The sequence below is a fragment of the Phaethon aethereus genome (assembly GCF_964289735.1).
Source record: "Phaethon aethereus genome assembly, chromosome: 4".
Taxonomy (NCBI): Eukaryota; Metazoa; Chordata; class Aves; order Phaethontiformes; family Phaethontidae; genus Phaethon; species Phaethon aethereus.
Genome location: NC_138578.1, coordinates 9,409,233 through 9,436,879, shown reverse-complemented (window position 1 = coordinate 9,436,879; position 27,647 = coordinate 9,409,233). Strand labels below are relative to the sequence as shown.

At 39.8% G+C, this 27,647-nt stretch overlaps 1 protein-coding gene across 1 annotated transcript in view; it reads right to left on the bottom strand.

Annotated features, from left to right (window-relative positions):
* Nucleotides 1–20,822, bottom strand: part of LARP1B (La ribonucleoprotein 1B) — a gene marked incomplete at both ends in the record, with an annotated part of 30,468 nt that extends 9,646 nt beyond the window's left edge. The window contains 9 exon segments of the mRNA XM_081999104.1: nt 2,997–3,165; nt 3,412–3,555; nt 6,142–6,285; nt 7,705–7,873; nt 11,549–11,608; nt 12,640–12,701; nt 20,540–20,551; nt 20,554–20,677; nt 20,679–20,822. Of these exon segments, the coding sequence (XP_081855230.1) occupies nt 2,997–3,165; nt 3,412–3,555; nt 6,142–6,285; nt 7,705–7,873; nt 11,549–11,608; nt 12,640–12,701; nt 20,540–20,551; nt 20,554–20,677; nt 20,679–20,822 (1,028 nt within the window).
* Between the last annotated feature and the right edge of the window lie 6,825 nt (nt 20,823–27,647).

The following is a 27,647-nucleotide window of genomic DNA, read 5'->3' as shown; positions in this document are numbered from 1 at the left end:
AAAAGAAAAAGTAAGGAATTCAAATCATGATCTGTCACACAAAGCAAGGGAATGAGAAAATATCCCATGAAAAACAACGTAAAAAAAAAATCTACTAAAATCTAGGCCTTTCACAGAGTCTACACGTTATACCATGATTTTGCATGTTACATCCAAGGAATACTCCTCCTCATCAGGTTCAGGAAGGTTAAAATATTTAATGGAGAGCAATTAAAATTCCACGACACAAAAATAGAGGTAGTGCAAAAATAAAACAAGAGGGCATTAAAATGCTAAGAAAAAAAAAACCAAAACACGTGCAAATATAAATAAAGTTAGTTCTAATTTCAACAAAGTATAAAATGCTAAGTGTCTCCACTGAAGTTGGGATCAAGGTCAAGGTTACCAAGAGGAGAGGACTCTGATGCCATCATTGACCCAAGGAGAAGCTTGATACCATTTCTTTCTCTATTTTTTGGTAGCTAAAGAACTCCGAAGCAAAAACTCTCTGTATGAAACACCCAGCTCCAAGACAGAATGAATATAAAGTCTCAAAGTTGGACAATAAGACATACGACAAATGAAAACACTGCCATTAAGTCAGAGCAAATAGAGAAGAGAATAAGGCTTCCTGAGAATTAAGCTCTTAATCAGAGCTAAGTAAACTGATCAGTGAAGCAACAGTGCACAAAGAGGTTTCTTTCAAGAATATCCTATTTACTGTTCTGAACTGCTACATTTCCTTTCCCCTCCCAATCTAGAAGATAAGCAAGCACAAAAGGCATGTATCAACATTTCACTAATGTTACCTTTACAGTCATACAGTAAAGGTAAAATCTTGTAACGATTCACCTAGTTAAAAATTCCACAAGCAGAAATGGACAATGACTGAACTTGACTCAAACTGCCTCACTTGGTGTCCATCACTCTAGAAAAAGGAACGTGAAAGACCATTAATGATAAATGAAGACAATGCACAAGTTTGCTCCAATTAGAGGGACAAACCTAAACATACACAACCTCTCCAGCTTTTCTTTTTCATTTTCCTCAGAGTCTCTTTGCTTATTCTTGAATTGATGCAGACTTGGATACATATCTGAACTTTTATTTATTTCTTTATTTTTTAAAGAAAGAGGACTTTAAATAGAGTTCTACTGCATATTACAGACTGAGGAGTTGCTAAGCACTGAAACTTTTCAGGCCGACAACTGCAGCCTATAATTAAAAATGTTAAAAATATTTTTGTTAATATTGTAATAAAATAAAATTTTATTGTGATATTAATATTACTCTTGTACATCAAGCTGGTTCTTATATAAGCATAAACTGCTTGATAGCAGTGTATTTCTTATTGTAATTACACATCAACTCAATTGGACACTGACTCTAAGATTTTTCCGTATTAAGCAGGTAAATTGTTTTAAAATTCATCAATTCACTAGGATGCAAACCAATCTCACTTCTCTAATATATCCTGACTTATCTTGGCCTCCACAAGGAACTCTGAGACCTAAAAGTTCTGTGTAGCTTTATTCTGTATATACTTCCTTCTTTGGCATAGTCACTTTAATATTTTATAACTAATTTATCTAAGGCAGACAAAACCATCCCCATTTAGAAGCTAATAATAGGTATTTGATGAATAAAGCCTGTTTCCCATCATTTTTAATGTGATAAAAGAAGTGAATAGATAACAAAACCATCTCTTTTTTTTTTTTTTTAAGGAGCATAAAAATAGTGAAGTTATGTTCTAAACCTGCTCAAGAATCTCCCTCTCTCTCATGAACAGCAAACTCCATAACCAAACTGCCTTAGGAGTTCATATCAGACAAGCAACCAATGGCTCTGGTTAGACAGCCTTGCCAAGTCTTCTATTGACACCTGCCAACCTCTTGTCGCTAAAATAAAATACAAATATAACCAGAAGTCAGATGTGACCAATGCTGTAACTGACATTTTTTCTCAGCAGAGGGGGACATCATCATGTCCTACCTTAGAAGGTCTGGATTCTACACTGCATGCCCAGAAATCTGGCCAACAGTGGAGTGTCTGTGCTCCTCCCTCACTTGTCTGAGGACAGTGCAGGCCGATTATCCTGACATGGGGGTACATGTCCACTGTCAGGTCTCATAGGGGCCTGGCAGCAAGAGTAACAAAAAAGACTGCAATAGAAGTTTTGAAGTTGATAGCCACATGCCAGATACTTTCTGCCCTTAAAGAGGCTTTTTTCTTCCTTTTTGCGTCAACTGTAACAAAAGAAGCAAGAATAAAATAAGCAAGTTGCTTTATGGAATACAAGGGCAATCCAAAACCACCACAAAGGCATCGCAGAAAAATGCCGTTGCAAGTACAGAAGATGAAATATCTGCCAGTGGTGGAAACTGTCTCTTTAAAATGAACTAGTGGTTTCCAGGCCCTTTTTGACTTGTCTCCTGGTGATAATCAGTCTTCCAGATGGTTTCTCATTGCCTAATGGTGTACACGAGAAAGTAAACATTTCAGATTATTGAAAAATCAAGTATCATTGCAAAACTACTCTCTTTCAGTTAAATGTTTCAGGTGAAACACTCTGAAAACATAAAACTAACAAGACTTCTCAAAGTGAAATTGAGAGCAAATAAGGGAAACATCTAGCTACATCACCCAAGAAGAGCTTTATAGGCAAACAGACCAACAGCACTCAAAGGCACAAGCTCAGAGACATCCATATCTCAATTACATGACAACATAAAAAGAGGGCTATGTACCATAAATAAAGCAGGTATACGAGTTAGAGCCAGACTACAGCACAAGATGCAGAACACCTTCCTTAAAATTCCACCCCATCACTCAAGTTTTTCCAGCCCACTAGTGCATGAATTCAAACTGACACTGGTAATGGACAAATCAAAAAGTTAAATTGAAATGCCTTCATCTCCATCTTAATATGGATAACTAGGATTAAACACTGTTTGAAATGAGTTATTTTATCTTAACTAGATCTCTAAAAGCATTTGTACATTAAACAATCTACTTACATTTGATGCTTTATATATTCTTTGAGAAGTGCTTCATCCACAGAATACATCTGCACTCCTGTTCCATCACCATAGTAATACAACACACTAGCATTAAGCTCAGGTTGAAATACTTGGTCAGTTCCTTCACCATAGAGTTCTTGATAACCAACTGAATATTCAAAGTTCACTTCAGAATAACGGAGAACATAAAACAAAGATGATGAAAAATATTAAGTCCAGCACACAAATATTTTAAGGCAAGACACACGCTGCTATTTTAGTGTTGGTTTTCAGTGTTTGATTTTAAAAAGACTCAAGCTACTTAATTATATTAAGTTACAGGATATGTTTTTTCAAGACAATTCTTGCTTCATGTGCAAACAGTAACATCGTAAACATAGTTTTAAAATTTTTGCTAAGCAACTTTGCATACTTCTAGGGTTTCCTCTGCCTCGTCCTCTTCCTCTGCCTCTACCTCTTCCTCTGCCTCTGGAGGATCCACGAACACTGCCACCCTCACTTCTCACGCTGCACACTTCATCATGGTCATCTCTCTTTTCTCTATCACGACGCCAATCTTTAAGAGAAAAAAGAATAATACTTGCAATCATAATTAAGCATCACAGTATATTAAGTATTCTCTAATTTATTCCTAGGTATTAACCATAAAACACTACACTGAAAAGTGTCTGTCTCCATTTCATGGATGCCCAGAAAGGCTGAAGGAAACAACACTGCAAAATACACGGTTAGTGCCAAAAAGTCCCTTGTGACACAGAGGTCTCAGCTTGCACCCAGGCAATCCACTGACTCAGTCACACTGGCTGAAGCGAAGGTCAGATGTGAAAGCTGCAAGGGTGAAATGGTAAGGTTTGCCCAGCCAGGCCCAAGGGCGAGTCGGGCAGAAGCTGTTAGCAATAAAGAAGAGTAAATGGGCTTGACTGGCAGTCAATCTCAAATGCTTCTGAAGCAACTGGACACCCTGATGCCAGCTCAGGGATCACAATACCTATGGGTCAGCTTGGGACAAGAAGGAATGATCATGCAGTTCTCCTTCCGGGCATAATAGTCTCCTCCTGTGGACAACTGCCAGTACCTAGAGAGAGCTAGGAAGAGCTGCTAGCTCTTGATGATCCTGCTCAGGGTAGCATTTCCACAGCAATGACTCTCTGGAGCCTCCCTTCTGTTCCCAGCAGCAACTGTCTACCACTCCCCTGACTCTGCCCATTTAACAGCAATCATTTATTCTCTGCTGGTCCCACCCCAAACTGAGCTTTTTATATTAAGAACCCCTTTTTGATAACAGATGCAAATCTAAGATGACTCTCTAAGAATCCATGTAAGGTTTTCATATAAATATATGTGGTGTGCACATAGCAAAAGAGAGCGAGAGAGAAGCAGAAGAAAAGAAGAAAGGAAGGAAAGCAAGTAGGTCCAAACAAGACCCCAGGGACCTTGGCTCCACTCACCAGAAATCTTAAGGACAGGTGTAATTCTCATTGTACGCATAAGAGAATGAACCCTCTCTCACACACACTCTCTCACACCATTTCTTTCTCTTTTCCTAACACTCTCAGAGACTTCCATCTTCAGTCAGTCACCCTTGTTTAAAGTTTATTTAAGTTGTAATTGGATAGTCTTCCAGATCCTGGGGGACCTCTTTCTCAGAGGAATGCCTGGGAATACAGCCTCTGTCTGATCAAATCGAGAGCTGCTAAATTTAACACAGGACTGACTAGAAGTATGATCCTTGTTCGTATTAGAAATACTGTTTCACTAGCAACTCTTTTTAATGAGCCCTACAACAAAATATGTATGCTCAGATGTTCAAGTTCCTGTATTTTATTTTCTGTCAAAAAAAGACTCTGAATTTATGAATATCATAATCTGTATGTATCTCACTGGGAATCTGGACCTTCACCTTCGCACTTGCTACCCTCAACCTTAAAGGCCCCAAATGCATAGGCATCATTTGAACTATTTCCCCAAATCAGTTTCATTTTTGCACGCTTAGAGTACACGTGGCTCTTAGACACGTACAAAAGTCCTACATATAACATCGTCATGAGCTAGGGTTGTAACTAAGCCTGAAACAAGTTTTTTCTTTAAACAGCCAGTGTTCCTGAAGAATAGGAGATGTTTTATATTCTCTCACACTGAAACTGGTCTTGAATTTCTAGAGCCTTGAGGTAAAGTTCATGCTACAAGTTTCTGGTCATTTGATCATCAGGTTCCTGAGGAATAGTTGCTGAAGAAAGGGATACACTAGTAAAAATCCTCCTCCCGCCCCTGTCCATCCCTCAGACATCCAGATCAGACCCTTACATCCATGTTCCTAAAATGACTTCATAAACAAATCCCATCTCAGTAGCGTCCAGCACTTACTATAATGAGCAAACAATTTTTAATGTATATTGCGATTTAAAAACTTTAAACCAAAAGAGTTACATAAACCAGAGTTACACTCAGCCTAAGATTTCTGCCATCTGACAAGCTGTATTCAGAACACCTGAGGACCAGAAGCAGTACCAGCTGCATTTCTCCCTCTGTTGTGCTACTACAACTTTTTTGCATGGCCATGCTGAGAAATAGGTCAGGGAACTGAGGGAATTGGTCCAACTTAAAGGAAAAAAACAACATCAGTGGAACTGCCAAAGCAGAGTTCAAAGTGTAGGTCCACAAGCATTTGCTCCAGCAGCAACAAGCTGCGGGAACAGCAGAAGAACAGGACAGAGCAGCCACTTTATGACACTATTTCCAAACTTTCTGCATCGTAAAGCTGTGGGCAAAGACGCTGTAAGGAGCCATGAAGAAAAAGAAAATATATGCTGCTCTGATTCAGAGCACCAGCACATGCTGTAAAGACTGTTTCCAAACTCAGCAGATTCAGTGATTGAGACATTACAACTGATCAATTTGTGAAGAAGTTAAAAAAAAAAAAAGTGACAGCAAGCTTTTAAACAAAACTTTCCAATTTAGAATTTGTTAAACTACAGCATAATTTATTTATTTTTTGCTGGTAATTGGCCAATATTAGCACTTGGTTTTACTTAGTATAGTCGAAGTCAAGTTTCAACATAAACTGCCAATCTAATGCCTACACACGTGGTATTATACTTGATTTGCCACAAGTAGAAAGACCCAAAGATTGAAAACTACTTACTTCTTGTCTCATTGCGTCTGTTGTTATGAGGTATTAACTTGTTTGTTTCCAGCAGAAATCTTGAACTAGTTCGAGAGCCTGGTCTTTCTTGACTGTCTGATCTTACATCATCCAAGTGAAGTGGCACCCATTTCTGCTTGTTACCTTGAGAAGTTAATATATTACTCTTAATTATAGTACAACTTGAGGTTTCAGCTCCTGAAAAGAGCTGAATTCTATAGAATAGAATTCTTCTTGTAGAAGTAGTAACAGTTAATTTCGAAGTTTAAAAACTGGGAGAAGCTTAACTTTGACATTTTAAGATATGATGAATGACTAAAAAAAACACTAAATGCAGTAAACAGGAATTTCTCAAACTGAAAGGTCACCTTAACTAAGCTTTAAATATATGAAATGAAAGTAAGCTTTTTTATTTAATGAATTTTACAGGTAAGCTCCATTACCAATAATTTATAGCTACGTAAGTGTTAAATATATACAGTAAATTCAATACTATATAATTTCACAACTTGCATATGAAACAAAAGTAAAAAAAGACAAAGTTAACCACTAAAATAAAGATTTCAATCACAAACCATAAAAATTTTCCTGGTAATTTAGCTGTGGTACTGTATTTTTACCTTGAGATATTCTATTAAGTTCACTCATGTGCATCAAAAATTATTAGCAAAGCTGTATTTTGTTGTAGGCTGGCCTAAATTATCCACTAATCATTCATTTAATGATAATATTTGCTGTTCTATACTTGATTGGTATTGTGGGCTCCATACCTTTGTAGCTAAGAAATAGAAGCAAATACCTAAAAAACGTTATCTACACCGGCAGAAAAAACCCCCAAGGTTATACTTGTGGAATGCTTTGCTTTAGATTTCCACTTAGACCGAAAAAATTAAAAGCAATAAAGGATTTGTTTTTAAAGATATACATAGGAAAATTAACAAATCTGAACAACAAAGGTCCTAAGGATCTGAAGAAATATCAGCAGGGAAGCAAGAAAAAAAAAACAAATGGCAACAGTATCTTAATACTCTCTCAGCTGTCCTCCAGCCTGCACAAGTCCAATGACCAAGTGAGATACAGGTTTGCTTCTTATTTTTAATGTAACAGACTGGATCAAAAGGAAATTAATAACCTGGTTTAGCTTTCAAGTGATCACTTCAAGGTGTAAGCTAATAGTAAAATATGAAAATTAAAATGTTAGTATATATAGAAACACACACACATATGTGAAGTTAAATTAACACAGCACTATCTAGTTAGTGAAATAAAGATGTGAGAGACAGTAATGGTTTGTACAGCCGTGCTAAAATTTTCCAGAAACTATCAGAGTTCCATGAACTATCAGTAGGACACGAGCTGCTTTTTCCCCAGAATTCCTATTTGACTGAACAGAACACTCTAAAACCTGAGACACGAAGCTTGTTTTAGGCTTCCTAGCAGAAAGCAATATATCCTGTTATCACCTAGAAAATGCAAAACATAAAAAGTTTCATCAAGTCATTCAACCGAAATGAATGTGTCTCAGTGGTGACTTGCTGTATTATACATAGTGCCCAGACTGACCTTTTTTCCTTTGGTTATTAGTTTGAGCTTCATCTTCGCTAATATGATCTCCTGGACAATCTGGCTTTGCCTCCGGGTTGTCCTTGATTCCATTATTGCTTTTTTGATCAGATTTCTCCTCCTTTTCTCTTCTATTTGTTGGCTTCTTACTGTGACTTACAGTCTTACACTGCAAGAAATACTAGTAATTATTTCTGACAGTACAGCTGCTCATAGCAAGAGGTATAAATTTCCTTTACCTATTAAAATTCCTTTATTATTACCTATTCTCAAAACTCACCCTACTGAGGAGGTTAAGAACTGCGTTGTTTTGTAAAGTCTCATTTTAAATAGCTCTATTTTCTGCTAACTTGACAAGACTATAAAAAGAACTTTTAGTTTAAAAGTTTTTGTGTATTTTTTTTAACTGAAGATGTAGAATTGCAGAGTGCAGAACGATCGTGTTTCAATACCTCAGAACTGAAATTTATTTCACAGGAAAGAAGGAAATATTACTCACTAGTACCTACTGTTCAGACTCATCTTTAAAAAGCTGTGCTTACAGAATACTGAATGGTACATCAGAAATCCCCATGATGCTGTACAATCTCAACAGCACACCAAATGTTCATGTAAACTATAAGGAGCCATAGGTCTTCACTCCGACAATTCTGTTCCGCTAAATCAGAACAAGAACCAAAGACCAGAGGATGTGGAGGTGTATGATTACAGATTTATTTTTTCCCACATTAGAATATGGCATTTACTGGGAACTGTGTGCCTTTGAGTAGTGCCAGCATCCTGGAGATCATCACTTCTTGGAAATCCCACAGAACAGGTTTCAAAGAAGGCAAAATGAACATCATTTTAGTGAACAGTGAAAAGTTTCGCTTTTCCCCAGTATCAGTACACGCTGGGGGATGAAGGAATTGAGAGCAGCCCTGCTGAGAAGGACTTGGGGGTACTGCTGGGTGAAAAGCTGGACATGAGCCGGCAATGTGTGCTCACAGCCCAGAAAGCCAACCGTCTCCTGGGCTGCATCTAAAGCAGCGTGGCCAGCAGGGCGAGGGAGGTGATTCTGCCCCTCGACTCCGCTCTGGTGAGACCCCACCTGCAGTGCTGCATCCAGCTCTGGAGCTCTCAGCACAGGAAAGACATGGACCTGTTGGAGAGGGTCCAGAGGAGGCCATGAAAATGATCAGAGGGATGGAACACCTCTCCTATAAGGACAGGCTGAGAGAGCTGGGGTTGTTGAGCCTGGAGAAGAGAAGGCTCCGGGGAGACCTTATTGCAGCCTTCCAGTACTTAAAGGGGGCTTCTGAGATAGATGGGGACAGACTTTTTAGCAGGGCCTGTAGCGATAGGACATGGGGTGTAATGGTTTTAAACTAAAAGAGGACAGATACAGACTAGATCTAAGGAAGAAATTTTTCACAGTGAGGGTGGTGAAACCCTGGCCCAGGTTTCCCAGAGAGGTGGTCGATGCCCCATCCCTGGAAACCTTCCAGGTCAGGCTGGACAGGGCTCTGAGCAACCTGATCTGGGTGAAGATGACCCTGCTCTCTGCAGGGGCGTGGGACTAGATGGCCTATAAAGGCCCCTTCTAACCCAAATCATTCCATGATCAGATATAATATCTGCTTGCAAAATTAAGCTTCGCAGACATTTCTGCCAAACAGAAAGAACACTCCTATGTTGTGGAGATGGCTTTGAACCTGTTGGGGTACGTACAGTAAATAGTGCACTACTACACCATAATCAATTTGAACACAAAGCCTTCCCCTAGACAAATCAATTGAGATTAAATATGAACTAAATGTGATTTGGTTTAACAGACACTACATGAATTTGTGTACTAAAATTCTCACATACTTAAGTCAGCAAACGTTTAATTAACATCTATGCAATGCAATCTAGACAATCTGGTAAAACAAAGTATCTTTAAAAAAATTCTCTTAAAGCAGACTATTTCAGACAAACATCAAACATGTATATATTGTTATGAAACACTACACATGTATCTCAGCCACTCTCATTAGTACTGTACAGACATCATTAATCATATCAAACTTTGACATCATAACCACACAGATACTGAAGACCAGCAGTACTAAAGAGAAGGCCAAAGATATGGGTGCCCATTTTCTTAAGTCACCAAAATCAGTATTTCCAAAAAAAGAGATGATAAAATAAGCATATTCTTGTCTTAGTCACAAATCAACATTAGCATTTACAAATATTAAAGGACATAAAATGTAATCCTTTCATTGCTATTCAATCTCTGAGATCTAACATCAGCAGACCCCCTCCTCTGAGCATCAAAACATGACAGAAAATATCGTTATTTTTCTGACAGTTACAGAGTTTCTCTACACTGCATCTCATGTGTTACAAGAAGTTTCTCTGAGAAGTTATTAGAAGTATTGCACAGTGGAAATGACCACACAATCTTCAAGAACAGCATTTTTGACTGCAGCAAACAAAAAGGCTGTGCATCTGAGATATAAAAAGCACAGGTGAAATTATTTCTAATCTTGTTCAGAAAGCAAGGAAGGAGTTTGATGTGCAGCTCTGAGGTATACACCCCTATGGCCACCAGACAAATTAGCAGCTTAAGGATGCAAGTCATGCGCCCTTCATGATATTGTTAAATATATCACCACTGTCTCCTCTCTTCCATTCACAGCATATCAGCAACTGACAGGAATATTGATGATGGAGAAGCTTATACACACTTTAAAACACAAAAGTCAAATCAAGGATCCTGTATAAACCCTAAGCCTCAATGGGATGTATGCACACAAAGTATTCTAACTGGTATCTGAGCAACTGAATGAGCATTACTTTTTTGGCATATGATCTATTCAGGTTTTAAAGATTCTCCTAGCAATCTCAAAGTTTTTCTTTGAGATCCTGTAGAACAAGCTACTAGAGGAGGCAAATACTACCCAGCAGTAAACATAACGTGTCAAATCTACAGACATCTGTAATTTTGACCTGCAAAGCTAAAAGCCTAGTTAGACACCAGAAAATGTTTGTTGAGGACATAAACAGCAAAGTTATGACAATCAGATTGGGGGGGGGGAGAAGGGAGGGTGTTAGAAACCGAGCCCAACAGGACAAATGACTCACACCAAACTACCTTAATACACCTAGTTTTCATCTGAACACTTGCAATTATATAATGCACATTGAACCCAAATCTTCTGGTTTCCCTCACCAAGAAAACAGTAAAAGCATCATGGGGTGCTGCAGAACTAAAGCAGAGAATGAAACGGCACCTCACAGCTTGGAATAATTTGTGCTCTTTTCTTGTTTTAAATACCATAAAAGAGGTGTAAGATACATTATGCGCTTACCACTTGAGATAAAGTGAAAGGAAGATAATTTGACGAAATAGATGTTAACTAAGGATCCAAGCAAGAGGGAAATATATCAGAGGAATAGGGCAAGGATAATTACGTTGTCCTAAGACAACCCGCACGAAACGTTCTGAGCCACAAGGGAGGGCAGCATGTTCACAACCCCAAAGGCCTTCTCATCTGTGCATAAACTTCCCAACGAGTAGAAAAGGAAAATACTAGTTTTAAAATGGTGAAGTAAATACGGCACATTTTTACCTACATGTCCATGGCACGCCACTCACAATAAATGGAGCGTACGTGTGTGGGCTCGTGAAGGGTTCCAAATTCCAGTACCAGAGCAGACAGTTAAGCAAAGACCAGTATCCTGAATTATTGACAAAATTTCTGCTGAAACCCTACAGCACCAAAAATGCATTTGAGGCAAGAGGAGAATAGTATTAAGCAGAGAAGTCCACCTGGTTTTTAAAAAAGTAATACTAAAGATAACAAAGGATACTTACTTCATTGTTTGCTATTTCGCTTGGCGTTGGCCAGTTTGTGATATCACCAAAATCACCAGCCTGCAAAGATGACAAACAGTTTACACTACATCATAGATTTAGTCCTTCTTAATACATGAGAGATGTCAGTCATCACTCAGATGGCCAGACTACCTCTTTGAGCAGAATTGTTAGAAGTAGCAATTTTTAAAAACTGAGAAATAGAACAGAAAACAAACACACAGATTTTGAAAACAGAATACGATCCATTATAAAAATAGTTATTTCAGTTACATCCAAATCAAGGTCCAACACATTTTAGCTTGTAATTAGTACAGGTGTCAAAAGATGTCTTCATGAAGACTATTTTAAGTGTGCACAGACAAAAAAAGATAGAATGTAAAAAATTTTGCTTGCTTGCTATTATAAAACAAAGTGAGCTTATGACTTTTGAGCACACAAAACAATTGTCAGATTAAATGCTGACTTAAACATAGCTTCCTATGTGATTTAAAGTTATGTACTGCTTAAAAGTCTTTTAGCTTTTCTAAGACTTTTGAGCACAGGTATTATTGAACCTAAAAAGGGATGGCTGTACAAAATTTTAGAAACTAAATTTTTCAGTAACAGGATTCAGTGGCTCCTGTTGTCATAATGATAATTTTATAAGAGCACATAAAGAACACATCACATAATATGCAAAAAGGATTTCCAAAACTAATCTAGTATCATTTGTGCTCAAGTGATGTGTTTCTTGCAGCCCCTTCACACAAAAGTGCCCTTCCTTATCCTTCATACATACGTCACTTTAGCATCCCTTCTAATTTTAAATTTCCCTTCCTTTTTTACTTTTCTCTGCCTTCAAAATTAACCATTACCACGGCAGAAGGTAACACTTCTGGTTGTAGCTTCAAAATACCTTACTATTTTTTAATTTTAGTAATATCAGCTATTTACCATAGTCAATATTTACAGCCAGAAATACTCCTTCAATTTCCTACCATATTATCAGCTGAGCTAAATGCCAGTTTAGCTTAACAGGTTAGATTAACTGGGACTTCTAGTACAATCAATCCAATAACTCATAGTTCAATTTTCTGGCAAATACAAACCTTGCTGGATTTCCTTGTCCGGGGTTTTGCTGCTTTTATAACTTTAGTGGAATTTTGTAGTTCTGAAAAGGAAGAAAAATATTTTCAGGTGAAGGATTAGACTGCACTTCAAAAGAGTAAGGAAGGTATACTTCAACAACTCTGTTTAACTATCTATCGTACTACATCAAAGTGGTTTTTTTGAGGTCTTGGTATCAAAGTCAATGAACATTTCCATAAGTAACTAATAGTACACAACACTGAAAAACTCATTCATAATGGGTGCAATAATCTGAAAATGGGGTGTACAGGATACTGTATAACACAGTATTTAAGCATTTGCTCGGCTATAAGGTCAAGACTATCTTAAAACGCTGATATTTTAATCTAAGTAGCAGCAAAGAAAATGAGCCCCTGAAACACATTTAAAAAGTTATCCTATTAGAAGTTAGAAGACAGAATTTATGAAAGCTACCATTATGCAAGCATGGAAAAAACATAGACGCAATTATATATACAAATTCCTAATAATTTCCTTTTATAAGCAATTACTCAAATGCCAAATCAAATTTAGCCATATTGCTCATAATCAAGCCAAAAGCAACAGAAAAAAAATGTAAGGAAAGGTGAAAAGAGAAAATTACTATGAAAACTGCATTAGAACTAACACATTTTAACACCCAAATTCCACAATGGATATGTTTATGATAAATACGAGCATTGGCAATGAAGCTGACACTCATACATTTTCAGAAACATCCTGAGTCAAGACCTAAACTTTATAATAATGACCTCATCTGATGTCCTGAGAAAGAGTCCATTATACTTCTACAAGTAATATCTGTCAGGAATTAATATAATGCTTAGAAATAACTCACTGTCATGTATGGAAACATTATTGGGTCTAACAATCTAGGATCAATAACCTACATTGAAAAAAAGAAAGTCTATTTAAACATACTACGTCTTTTAATACACGTGCAATTACCTTTCTGTATGTGAGTCAGATTTTCTTATTCTGTGCAACTTTCCCTACCCATCTCAATTGTTCTACTTTTTGCGTTGGGAATTCAGGGGAAAAAAAACACCACTACTATCAGGCAATTTTTCTTGGAGATTTGAACTGAGACAGAGGAAACCACCTCTCAACTTCTGTTAAGCCCCGGTTCTGTTCTCCCAATGCGTATTTTCCCATAGAGAAGTGGTCACAACCTTTCCTTGAAATTTCTTATTCAGTATTTTACTGCAAGACAAGCTTGAAATATTGAACATGACTGAAATCACTAGTGGATTATTATTTCATGCAGGGATAACATCACCTCCTCAACCCTGATCTCTTCCACATCCAGTGACTAATCTTCCTTATCACAGCTTCACACTGGGAACCCCACCCTCGTGCCCCAGCGACTCTGAAAACCCTCTCTGTCTGCTTCCTGGAACATACGGTGAACATTAGAAGCATAAACTAATGTATACTCCATATTCCACTGTGAATTATATTACTATTGCTATATACAACTTGCACATCACACAAGATGTATGAATTCAGTGAGTCCTGATCGGCCTGTGACCTTTGCTACACCGTCTACCAGCAGGTTTTCTCCCCCCCTCTCCTACAGATCTGTTTTTAAAACAAAGACAAAACACACACACCCAAACTGCCTCTTTCTTGGTATTTGGCCTCAATTAACTTTAGACTGAGCACTTTCAGAAACACACAGCGACTGTGTAATCCTAATTTTCACTTGTCATTCAATAGTAAACTAATTGCCCTTTACAAAACAAGACAAGCAGCTGCAGAAGTGGAGTGGCAAACAAATTTGTAATTTTCTCCAACAAAACTGCCAATTATCTGTAAAGGTAAACTGATGGGCCATAGCATTTGTCCTCCAGTAGTCTGTAAACACACATCTCTCTCTAGCTCTTCAATTACCTTACTGAAGCCGTTTTTCCATCCCACAGCACTTTTACTTAAATTGCTGCTGAAGGACTGCTCTGCCAGAACTTCTACTCTGTGTGTCACCAGGGCGTAGCAAGGGATTAAAAAAAATAAAAGACTCCATGTCGCAGCACTATCTTAGTCATGGGATATTATTCCAGGCGGCAGGGGAGGCTATCTGAATCAAGTTGAATAAGACCTGACTAGTTTGAAGGAATCTCTCTTATCTGTATGTAGGAATCCAAGACTTGGAAGATGCATTTGCACACTAAAGGAAAAGGAAAATTAATATTAGGCAACACACTGCCTACATGATGTCGTCCTTTCTGAGCTCAAAGGCCCAAGATCTCACCACACTCTTTACTTCCCTACCCGAAAACAACTCCACAGAGTTTCTGACCCTCTCAGAAGAGCCATGCTCAAGACAAAATTAACTGATCTTTCCTGACCAGCTTTCTGGGGCTTATCATGTGAGAGTTGGATTTTAATGTGAAGCATGAAAGGGAAGATAAAGGAGAAGAAAAAAAAAATTTAAAAATGAGGATGAGAGAGTAAAAGAACAAAAAATTAGATCACTTAAAGGCTTAACCCACGTTGCTGTGAACAGGCCTACAGCCACTGTTCAGGCAAAACTAACTGTAGAGTGCATTTAGATAGAGGCTCTATGCTCACCATTATGCCATTTTTTGGTTTCAACATCATCATGCTGAATACCCAGAAATGGCATCTTCAGTACACTGCTCCAGCAGAACCCAACAAGCCCTTGCAAATAAACTAATACACTTTTTGTTAATTCCAACCTAACTGTATTAAAATGGTTTATTCTGACATATGCTACAAGGTAACCTGTTTGGTAGTGGCATGCTGCATTGATAAAAGAACTCCTTTATCTTCAATTTACTTGCTGGGTTTCATCTGAGTTTTGAGAGGCTGGGGGGGGGGGGGGGGGGAAATCAGGGATGGGGAAGTTTAACGGCCAATGATCATCTTTCAATCACTGAACTCCATCCAGCAAAGATGTCATCCATGTGAAAACAGAAATCATACTTAAAAGCCATTTTTATTACGGTTCTTCCGAGTCTCCTAACACACCACATCCTAACACAAGATATTCTGTGCAGAAAGACATAGACATGCAAACATGCCAAGTGCAGTATGTCAAGATACATGGGACGACAGTTCTGAAAAATGAAAGATGAATTTTGGAACCACTAAAGCAGCAGCAATCCTCTGGGATAACAGCAACAGAAAAGGAAATGCAGACTGGATGCTGTGCAGAGTTTAAGGGAAGCAAAGTTTGTACATAAAGATGCATCACCAAAGTACCACCGATTACAAGAAAAAAAAATGTTTTCAGTAGTAGTACTTCAGAATGGATGATGTTCTGCAAATAACTAGGCAGCAAGTAATTTTTTCCTGATAGAAGGGTAGAGATGGTATTGTCAATTCCTTCTGAAAGCAAAGTCTATTAATAAAAGGTGGAACACATGCTAATTTTGATATAAGCGCAGTTTACACTGAAAGGATTTCTAGACAACGTTCAAGTTTTATTTTTACTTGGACTGCACATGTATGTCCTTCAGTGAAGGAACAACATCGCATGAATACCAGAAGTGCTTCAGGAGGTGGCTGAAATCACCCAGCAGAACTGCTCTTCAAACCTTCAGTGGAACACGTTTGTTGAACTTGTACAACATTTTGCTTTCAATGCTCAGTTTGAAATGTCACAGTATAATCTATTTTTAAACAAGGTAAGCGATACTGAAATCTATTGTTTTAAACAGATAAATATGAAAGTCTTACAAATGTGACAAAACGATCCCTTGGAGTATATCGTAACTTAAACCTAGAGCATAGATTTAGATCCAAGATTCTGGGAAACAAAAAACCCAACAGTAATTATGCTAACATCCTTCTCCATGCTATTTGACCTTGATTGACCTTCTTCACACTATCTGAACAGCTAACCAAGGCAGTGAGTTATGACACCTGCATCCTTCCACCTATCTGCATTCAAAACCACCCAGTTTTTCAATACAACAAGCAATAAGGGAAAAAAAATCCTCGATACACAATTGATCAACCGTGATACTATTTATTTTCCTTGCATTTCATTTCTCATCTCAATTTTTTCTTAGCTTCTTCATAGAAAGCTGCAACCTGTGACTCAATTTCCACAAAAACTTTCATGGTCTAAAGGGAGCACATGCCAGAGCACAGCAAGCCAGTACCATGTCTTAGACTCTGGTGAACAGGAGGGATTTCTCTCTCATAACAGGCCTCCAGTTTAGAAACAAAAAACCCCCTACCACACAAAATTACATATGCTGTTATACACAACTAAAATACAGACAGCAGGTTTGCAAAGTTAATGTTTTTAATCCCGTCAGAGTTGGGGTAATTGTCAATGTTGTATCTTCTGATAATTCTTAAAATAATTTTTAAAAGCTGCTAATCAAACCCTTGGTGAATTCATGAGAACTAATGATAATATCTGCCTTAGCTACACCAAAGAAAATTGGCAATCAGATCATTTATGCATTTACTAATCAAAAGCTTGCTATTCATAGGAAGACAGTATACCTTTACTAAACTGTACTTTTGCAACCCGTTTGCTAACAGACTAAAGCAAATTAATTTACATAATAGCACTAAAGCAAACTAGTTTTGCTACCAAAATATCGATCAGATAAAAGGTGTTCTTTGATGCCCAGAAATAAACGCAATGAAGAAAGGCAAACTGAGCACAATATAAAAGACTGAAGTGTGCAGGTATTTTAATTATTTTAATTAACTACATCATTCAAGCACCCTAGGAAGCAAAGCCACTTCAACCACTTAAGCAGCACAGATATTTTGCTTCATTGAATACTTCCATAAATTTCATGAACAATTTTTGAATAATTACCTAATGAATCATTAGAGACCCACATCAGCTACTCAAATTACATGAAGACTAGAGAATTTGTCATTCAGATTCCCTTTTGCAAGCTTACAAAAAGGGCAGTACTTTGTGTTTCATCAAATGAAGAGGTGGGAAAACTTTCACAGTACAATTATTTCCACAACTCCATCCTGGGCAAATTACTTATATGGAGGAAGGGTAAGTAGCCTCTTCTGGGAGAGCCCAGCTCTGAGGGGCAGCTGAGGAAAAACAAGACTTGGAGGAAAGACAAGGAATACGGGACTAATACTGGGTTGTTCCGCAGCTTCCGTACAGACATTCTTGTTGGCTCGATTTAAAAAAAGCTTAACTTGTTACCTAGTAAAAAATTATCTACAAGATTATATAGGACTTCTTCCTTGCAACTGTTCCTCTCCTCTTACTCATGGACCTTCAACTTGAAGAAGCGAAGACTTACTGCAATATATTGGCCGGGCCCTACAAGGGAAGGAAGACACACCACAGAAGTACCTTTCATCATTTCACAGCCTATGCTAAAGCTAACTCCCTGTGTTCACCATCACCAGGATTAGACAGAAGCCTATTAATTTCACTAGCAATTTCACTCTGCTATGAGTCTTTCTCCATGAGTTAAATGCAGACTAGGATGTAAAAGTAGCTGTGTAGTTCTTTTAAACAGAATAATTTCAGAGAATTTTAATGAAAGGCTTAGTCAGAAACAATGAACTGTGGTAACAAACATACCATGAAAAATTCAAATATGTTTACATTAGGTGTTTGGTTTACTATAACACCATTAAAACCTACTAAGAAAACTGAGACAAAAATATAATAGGTCATAGTAACAACACTTTGAACAAGTTCTTTCGCCAAGAATTTTAAGTCTTTTACATTACTTTTTCCGTTCTAGCGTCGGGTGACATTAACAGTCTCTTTCAGTAACAAGAGTCAGGTTTGCCTCTATTACAAACTAATACCACACTAAATTGAAAGTCAAAAGATGACAGACTGGGGCCAATTTTCTCAAGTGTGTAACTATCACTGAACATGCCATAGGTGCACATCTCAGGGAAATTCTCAACAAATTAAGCCAGGATCAACAAGTCGAACAGGATTCAGTCACTACTTTGATGTGAGATTCTTTTACGTTTTATTATCCTCTTTACGGATAGTTTTACATTCCATCCCAGTAGTATTTCTGCTCATCTACTTATTATTTCATATGACTAATTTCCATACTACTACATTCATAATGGCTTAGTGTGGCTGATTTTGCTTTGCCAACATGCAATTAGTTACTTCAAAGCACATCCCTGGTTGCAGATGGAGGCACACGGCAATTCCTTCCTTCAAACAGCCAGGAAAGATCAGCTACTTTGCCCTTCACAAGGGAAAGCACGGTGGCTCCTCCACAGTGCTTTCAGTGGTGGCCAAACCAAAACATGCACCCTGGTATGTGTTCTTCACCAATGCCATTAGCAGCAACAGTGACTCCCATATTTGTTCAATTATGCATCAGAACACCTTTTTCAGTAGCAAGTGTAACTACTCAGTTTCATATAAATTTGATAAATGGCAAGAACAACTTTTATGCACAAGAAAAATAATTTGAAGTTCTCTGAAATCATCCAATTAGGCATATAATGTGCACAGCATATGAACTCACCACCTCCTTTCTCATCCTTCCTTCAACAGCTATTTGTGTGTTTTATCTTACATAGAAAAATAAACTTTACAGAAGGTGAGCATGAGGTGCTAATGCAACAAAAGAAGCGTCCCCAATGCTTCTAATGTACCATTATTATTACTGCCCCAGCAAGGCAAACGAGTGACAAGTTCTCTTTCATGCATGGACAAGACCACAAGCTGCTGCCCAGCGCACCAGATTGTAGAAGCTATGCATAAATAGGTATTTATGAGTGCGTCAGTACACACAAACAAAACAGCTGAGATGATAAAGATGACTAAATATGTTGCCAAAAGGTTTGATCTTTGTTTTGCGGTCTGGAGAACTCTTCTCCTTGCATTACCTGTATGCTTGAAACTACAAATTACGTTTCTCTTTTGTGAAGGAAAGACATATTTAATTCAAGGATAAAAGTGACTGTGAGATCACAGAAAGGTTTGTCAGGTGCCTTCAGGAGCAAGTGCTGACATTGAAATTCTCAGGAAACAGAGGTTGAAATACATATTTTTGAAGTCAGCTGTTTAGTTCCAGCCAAGAACAATACTCCAAGAAGTTGCTAACTTCTAGGAACACTTCGCTAGCCTAAGCATAAAGCCTGGCAATTTCAAGTCAGGTCTTCAGCGACCAACTTTTGTAAAGCCATCTGCCTGCTTAGGCTGTAGGGAGCCTATAAAGTAGCTTTACCTTACACATCGTGATTAAAGGCCAGAAAATTACACCACAGCTACTCTTGCTTCGTCCCTTTCCAGATAAACAGTTTGAATCTCAAGAGCAAGCAAACCACCTACTTTTGTTAACATTTAAAGCCTCTGCAATCCAAACCTTCTGGAAAACAAAACCAAGTAACGGATCATACAGAGGTCCTTATTATATAATTAGGAAAAAAACAAAACAAAACCAAACACCCAAACGACCTGCGGTAAAGTAAACGGGTTTAGCAGTATTTCTCAAGACAAGCAAAGCGAGACGAGCACGAGAGCCCAGCGCCATGTGGGGCCCGCCGGAGGTCACCCCCGGCCGGGGCGACCATTTGCGGCCCCTGCAGCCGGCACAGCAGCTCCCTCACCCCTCTCGTGTCCCCCGTGTCCCGCCCCGCGGCGAACCGCCCGGCCGGCCGGACCCCACCTCCCCTCGCCCGCCTCCCTCCTCTGCCCATCTATGTCGGAAGCCGGAGCACCCGGTTGGGCTCCCGCGGGCTGCACCGCCGGCCGGCCCGCACCGGCCCGTCTCCGGCAGCGGCGAGAAACACACGCGTTTCCTTCCTAAAAAAACGAACAAACAAACGGAAAAACCCACCCCCAAACAAAACAAACCCCCCAAAACCAGAAAACCACCATCACCCCCCCCCCCCCAACGGCGCCGTTTCTCCGGCCCGGCCGGGCCGCCGCACCTGGGTCCTGCAGACGAGCTGCCCGTCCGCCGCGGGCGGGGAGGGGCTGTCCTGCGTGGGTCTGCGCCTCGTCCACGGGTTCTCCTTGGGCGGCGGGGCTTCCACCACCGCCGGCCGCCGCCGCCCGCCCTCCTCCCGCGGCGGCCTCCTCCCTGCGGGGCGAGCCGGGCTCCGGCTGCCGGGTCTCCTCCGGCTGCCGGGGCCGGCTGACCGCCGGGCCTCCGCCCTCAGCGCCCCAGCCCCGCCGGTCGGCGGGCGCCGCCGACACCTGCGCCGCGGACATGCCCTGCCGCCCGCAGGGAAGCTGAGGCGGGGGCCAGCCTCCTCCCCTCCCCACTGCCCCGCCCCGCCGGCCGGGGCTGCGGGAGATCCCCTGTCAGCCCCCCCCCCGGCCGGGCAGAAACGCCACTCGCTCCTTCCTACCCCCTTAGCGCAGCCCCTTCCCCGAGCTGGGAGCGCGGGGCGAGGCGGGGCAGAGCCACCCGCCGGCACCGGAGGCACGGGACGCGCTCCCGGCCCCGCCGCGGCCCGGCCCTGCCCGCGTGGAGGGGGGTGCGCGGGCGGCGGCCGCCGGAGCAGCCAAGCGGAGGGGCGGGGCAGGGCTCGTGGGCACTCCCCGGCGTTATGACCTCACGGCGGCCGGGCTCGAGGACGGCGGCGCGAGCACACCCCTCCCGCCCCGCGTCGCGTCGGCGGAAGCGGCGGGGCAGCGGCGGCCTCACCACCCACCCCCTCCAAGGGCGGCAAGCGGGGGTACACGGCTAAAAACCGCGTCATTTATTTCAGCCGTCGCCAGTAACACGCCCCCTCCTGACCTTGCCTTAATGAGCTTGCGTAATTAAAAAAAACAACGGAGAGGGGGGAAAGGGCCGGCACCTGGGCGCCTCAGCGCGACACGCAAACGCATGAACTGAGCACGTCGGAGCTCCTCGCCGCTGCAAAAAAAAAAAAAAACAACCAACCCAAACCAATAAATAAATCGCCCAACAGCTCATTTAGAGTGAAGGCACGGCTCAGTTTTGAAAACCTGACTAGAATCGGCAATAATTTTATTCACTTTTTAAAATATCAAGTCCCCTTTGAAACCGGCTGTTGGAGGGGAGGGCTGACAGGAAAGCCCGGGGGAGGACGGCGGGCAAGGCAGAACACGATCGCGCAAGATAGGGCAGCTGCCGTGCTCCTGCTCTCCATTGCAGACCCACCCAGTTAAAGATGGTTTAAGCTCCCCAGTAACGCTTACTGGCTGTTTCGTTTTTATCGGTCTTTCCCGTACTTGTACAACAGGACGAGGGTCTCCAAAGAGAGGAGGAGGATCAAAACATTTCGCTGAAGCAAAGCCGGCTTCTGCGGTTCAGCGCAGCCTAGAGAACATGTTCAACGGGCACAAGAAAACATACTCAGTCCAAGTAGCGCGGGAATCACGCCACACTTAAGCATCGAAACGGACTGGTACCTTCGCCATCACACCATGCCTCCTCTGCCTCTCTGCTTTCTGCCAAAAATGCCCTAGAAATCCTCTTGCCATCGCACATGTGCACTTGTACCTTGCTTGCTGGATTCGTTGGGAGATTATACCCGCGCTTCTGCCACTGCATTAACCCAGAAGCATGATGGTCACAGAATGAGGAAAGCCACTGCAGCATGAAGTTAATCAACCCTTTCACTCTTTGCAAGCTCCTAGTGTCTCTGTAATTCGCCTCAATTACACCTTAAGACACCCTTTCCTCTCCCATTTCTTGCATTCAGTCTCTTGGCCCCGTTTTACTCCCTTTCTTATAAAAGGTCTTCCAAAATGAATGCCAACATCTCTTTAATGAATGTAAGCATATTCTTAAATAGGCTCCTATAAAGCTAGTCAAATATTTTTAAAGCAATGTCACAAGTAACCAAATATCCAGTGTTTTGCAGCAGCAAAATACATCCTGTTTGGGGTAACATTCTTCTCTGCTTTCATGGGATTGTATGCAATTTTACCCCTTCATCAGAAAAGAACCCCCAAGCCTCCACCATAACTCACGCTTCTTCAGGCACCAAGGCATTTTTAGGATAATTCTGGAACTATGGGTACAGTAGCAGCTCAAAATAATGGAGGCCATCTTCTACAACCCCAAAGCAGTTCAACTGTCCCAACCTGCCGAAGTGGCTGGCAGACACCTCCCTCCCAAGCAAAGTGCCATGAAGTCAGGAGTGATGAGATCAGATCACATCACCTGGTGGAGGCTCAGGTCCACCCCAAAGAAGAAACCCCTGAGGTGCTTGCTGCTTTGTTCAAGATATTTGGAAATTAATGACCTTTTGTGGTAAGGGCTTGAAATTAAACCATTTGCCACAACTGTTATGCTACCATAAGCAAGCCACCTACATACTTTAAATGCACATTTCTGTAACTGCCAATTTAAGCTCCAAACATTGGTAATAAGGGAGGAGTTTCTCTTTTCATAAACAGGGAAAAAAAAATTCCTATTGCTTCTAAGCACTTTTTTTGTACAGAAAGTGCCACGTGTATTCTTTCTTCACTTTAAACTTATACAAAGAAAGAGAAAAAAAAGGTAGAAATATTAAAGCAAATCTTCAGGCTCTTAGAAGCATTTTTCTTTGCAACAAGAACTCCATATTTTCAGATGCAATAAATTTACTAACCTAGAATATGCTGACTGCATATTGCAGTGACAAATATATTTGAAATTGAGGAAAGCATTCTTACTGAATAATTCTGATAGGGAAAAAGGGCAATATCTGTATATATTTACATCTACATTCCTGAAAACAGGACTATCAGTCTCGCTACCCATTCAAAACAATTTTCACATCTTTTATTTGGTTTCCCAAACTCAGAAGTTAAGCAGAGGTTAGAGGGATATGAAAGTACACAGGCCCTACCTAAGTCACTGGTAAGAAGGGGATTAACCTCCTGTTTCCTCTTTTTCTCATACAAAGGTTAGAAGATAAGGAAGCAGATGTGCTGGCCAGCTGGGGCTTCAGGAACGCTGCGACACTGCAGTGCAGGAACCTGAACAGACCAAGAAAAAGCAGGAAACTGAGTAAGGGTTAACTATGTGGCAGGCAAAAAAACAGTAAAAGGTGACCAGTAATGTGACAGCTTGAGAAGTTTTTGTATGTTCTTGTTTTGCTAACTTCGTGGTGGTAGGTGGTAGGTGGCTTATACTTCATTGGATGGACTGGGCCTGAAGACTAGATAAAAAGCTTTTACAGTTGCCAAAGACTCATCCATACCTCTTTGTCCACTTTGTATCATCCCTCTCGTTACTTTTTAGCAGGGCAAGTCAGAATTCCTTGGCATTTTCCTTTAAGAGCACAGTATTTAAAATAGAAAAACAGGCTGATTTACACTACATGAAACCAAGAGAGTAACAATCGTTACGAGCTACTTTACATTTTAAAGCTTATGTTTTCTCTTGCGTAGAAGCATCCAAGCGTACCAGGAAACACTGCAAATTACAGGATTGCAAAATAAAGTAGCGTTTTACTCATGTAATAGTTTTTCATGAGAAATTACGTGCCTACAGACTATACAAGCCTCCTTTCAATAGTGTGTAACTTATCAGTACAGCCAAGCTGACAGAGAACCTGACAGTTTAAGATAAAGAAACTTCCCTGCCCAACCAACCGTAATGATCAACTTTTTTTAAAAAGTTACACACGACAAAGACAATTAAGATAAAATTAAAAAAATATTAACTGCCTCAAAATGTTAGCAGCTACCAAGCAAAAATAACATTCCAAGGATGCAAGGTTTTTCACTTTCCAATTTACTATTTAAAGAGTATCTATATATATGCATATGACTTTCAGTAAGAAAAAGCAACACGACTCCCTTCCTTCATAAAAATGGTACCTTTTTGCAGACTTTCTAGAGTAACACAACCTAAGTGATCGAGCTTTGCTAAAAAAAATTGCTGAGAGCTCACTTTTGAGGGGGGTGTTTTTCAGACTTGAGGGGAAAAAAAAAAATTGCAAAAAGCTCCATTTGACAATTCGATGCGTTCTGTTCTAGATGGTGATCAGCACTTAGGTGCCAGGAGAGAAATGTGTAAGCAAATCACTAAAAAAACCCACCTGGGTTACTCACGGATAACACACCAGACCTAACATCTCACTCTGTCCTGAGCCTTTCCTTCCCAATGTAAACAAAATGCACCACCCGCTCCGTTTGTCCTATTCATGTTTTGTCAGTCATAGTATTACTATGCAGAGGTGTTTTACTGTGGCCTCCACTTTTCAGACAGCGTAACTAAGCACCAGAATAAAAACTGATTGCATCTTAGTTGCTGTGTGCAACTGGCAAGCTTCAGTCAGAATGACTGCTCCAATTGCCCAGAGTAAGCCACAATGATCTTTCAAGACTTGTCTTTTTTTTTTTTTGCATATAAACATCACCATGACTCAAAGATACACCTGCCAGTAACATCTACAGCTCTCTGTTCAACGCAGCCTTTCAGCTAGCGTGTGATATTCTTCGTATGACAGACTGCTGCAGACGATGAAATGGCCTCTTCTTCTCCCAGCAGCAGCACTTCAAACCCCTACCACCACCTTCCCACCTTGCAAGAGCAACCATCAACAGCACGGGTGATTTTTTCAATTACTGCTGGACAGTCCTACTACACGCTCTGAATTTATTAAGGTAAGACACACCCTTGCTTGAAACACAGCAGCAAGCAGGAGGAAGTTGTACAGATTTTGGACCCTTTTAAAAGCAGAAAGAATTTTAAATAAGTCTGGGAAATTCCAGCACAATGAAGCCACTGAAGAGAAAAATAGAAAACTGGAATCACAACGGTATCTCAATTAGATGATGCAAGCTTATTTTCTTTACTAGGTACTGCATGTAGAAAAACACGAAAGCAATATCACTGTTATGTGAAGCTTTTATGTTGTGCTGTAGATCAATGACTCCTCTTGTGCTACAGTACTAATAGGAATAAAAAGGGTTACAGGATCACAGCGATATTCCTGTTAATGAAAAAGAAAAAAACCTCACACCTAATAGGCTGGGTTTTTTTAGAATTTTTATTGAAAAACATTAAAACCAAAAAATTATCAAGGTCAGTTTTACAATAAATTTAAGACATACAGAATGGCTTACCTGCTATTTGGATTTAGTGCAGGAACCTTATTCCAATATTTTTCTCATGCAATTGCTGGATTTATATCACATTATCATTTAACAGCAAAATGGATTATTAATAATGCTTTCTTAGGATTTATTTTAAAATCTGGTTTAAAAAGTCAATTTTCCAAAAGTTAAAAACATGTACACAGCAAGATTCCCCCCTTCACAGACCAGCTAATAGATTCCCATGTCTTCTAACTGGCAGAAATAAACCTTTTTGTTATTCTAACCTGAGAAATTTCTTAAATGCTTCTTACTGGACTTTCATATTTGGCAACATTACTTTAGTTACACAGCAAAGTGTGATTTGTCATTCTTGTCAGAGACCAATCTTTCACCACTTATCCCAAAAGACACTTTCACAAACAGGAGTTACATTAGCATAAATCTGCTGCTGTGAACAGTACACCCTTTTGGCAAATTAAACCTTGTTAGTAATATCATCAGAACAATAACCTCAGGATGTCAAGTTCCCATCAGTTGTGTTATTCCTACTATTGTGCGCTTTGAAAATATTTACTTTGGCATGTTATACTTTGTAGTGTGGAGAAGTTGATTTTTTTTTTTTTCCGGCTCACTCCCCACCTTACAAAATCTGTCTTTTCTCTCTTCCATTTATTCAAGCCCTTCCCCTTGCCACCAGTTATCTCCCTTTCTCATAGCTGCAACAGAAACAGGACATAAAGCACACAAATACATTTAAAATGTGAGATATAAAAAGGTTGGTGAACAGCAGACAATGGTCTTGTAAAACACTCTTAGTTGATGAATGAACTCATAAAACTTAAACCCATCAATCTTTTAGTTATAGTATTCAAGCCTTCAATTTTGAATTTGTAAGCTTACTTATATTTGATTTCAAACCTTCCAACATTCAGTGTTTTACTATATTTAAATGTGCTAGTCACTTCACGCTTGCTCACAATATATATAAAACCAATACTTGTCAGAAGAAATGATGAAAAAACACTTGAAATAAGCAATTTAACTTCCAACAGAATATAACTTCTTTTGCATTTTCAGTAAATCTTTATGTTAAATAATTTGTGTTATTAAAAATTGTTGCATTTCAGTTTTACCTGAACTTATCCGATTTGCAAGTGAACCATGATATCTTCCCAGGTACCAGCCCTGTCTGCCAGACTAAAATTTAAGAGAATATATTTATATAAACTGAGCTTCATCCGCTAACCACGGAGTTCAATGAAGTGCTAGATTTGAAAGGTGTAGAAGTCACATGTCCCGAGAAATGTCTGGATTTTTATGTTTGTTTCTATGTAGCTCCAGTCATTACTGGACTAAAATTAATATTGCAGTGTTTCAGGTTTCAACTTCTCTGCAAACTAGCTTTAGAAGAATGTTACAGGAGGTTTCCACAAAATAAGATGTAGACAGATACCATATACAGCTGATGCATGACAACCTTTTATTTTACTGTAATTTGTTGGCATTTTTGATCCTAAAAGAGGAAACAACAGACTTTGGATTTTCTTAAATGCATTCATAATCTTGATTTTTTTTTTTTTTTTTTTTTAATTTTCCATCCAATTAAAAAAACAGTGTTGAAAAATAAGGAGCTAACCTAACTGGTTTGATAACCCCTAGTCTCACATACGTTTTTAATATTATACAGCAAAACTGTATTTTGCATATCAGTGCTGAGCGCACTTTGAAAAGGACCTCTGCTGAAATACTTCCAACAGGTCTTTATAGCACCATATAATCTGCTGTTGATTTAACCGCTTAGAATCAGACTCTTTGTGCCACTGCTTCTAAAGACAAATGGTTACATCTTTATTTCCTATAGCATTCTAAAAAACACAATCTAGAAGAAAAAGTTTATGTTATTCAACTAAATGCATGTAAACACTTAATTACTAGACAGTCCATTTTCACTTATTCTAGTTTTGTGAAACTAATCAACAAATTGCTACATGATTCTTTTGGAAGGGCACAGTTTAATTCAGTGGCAGA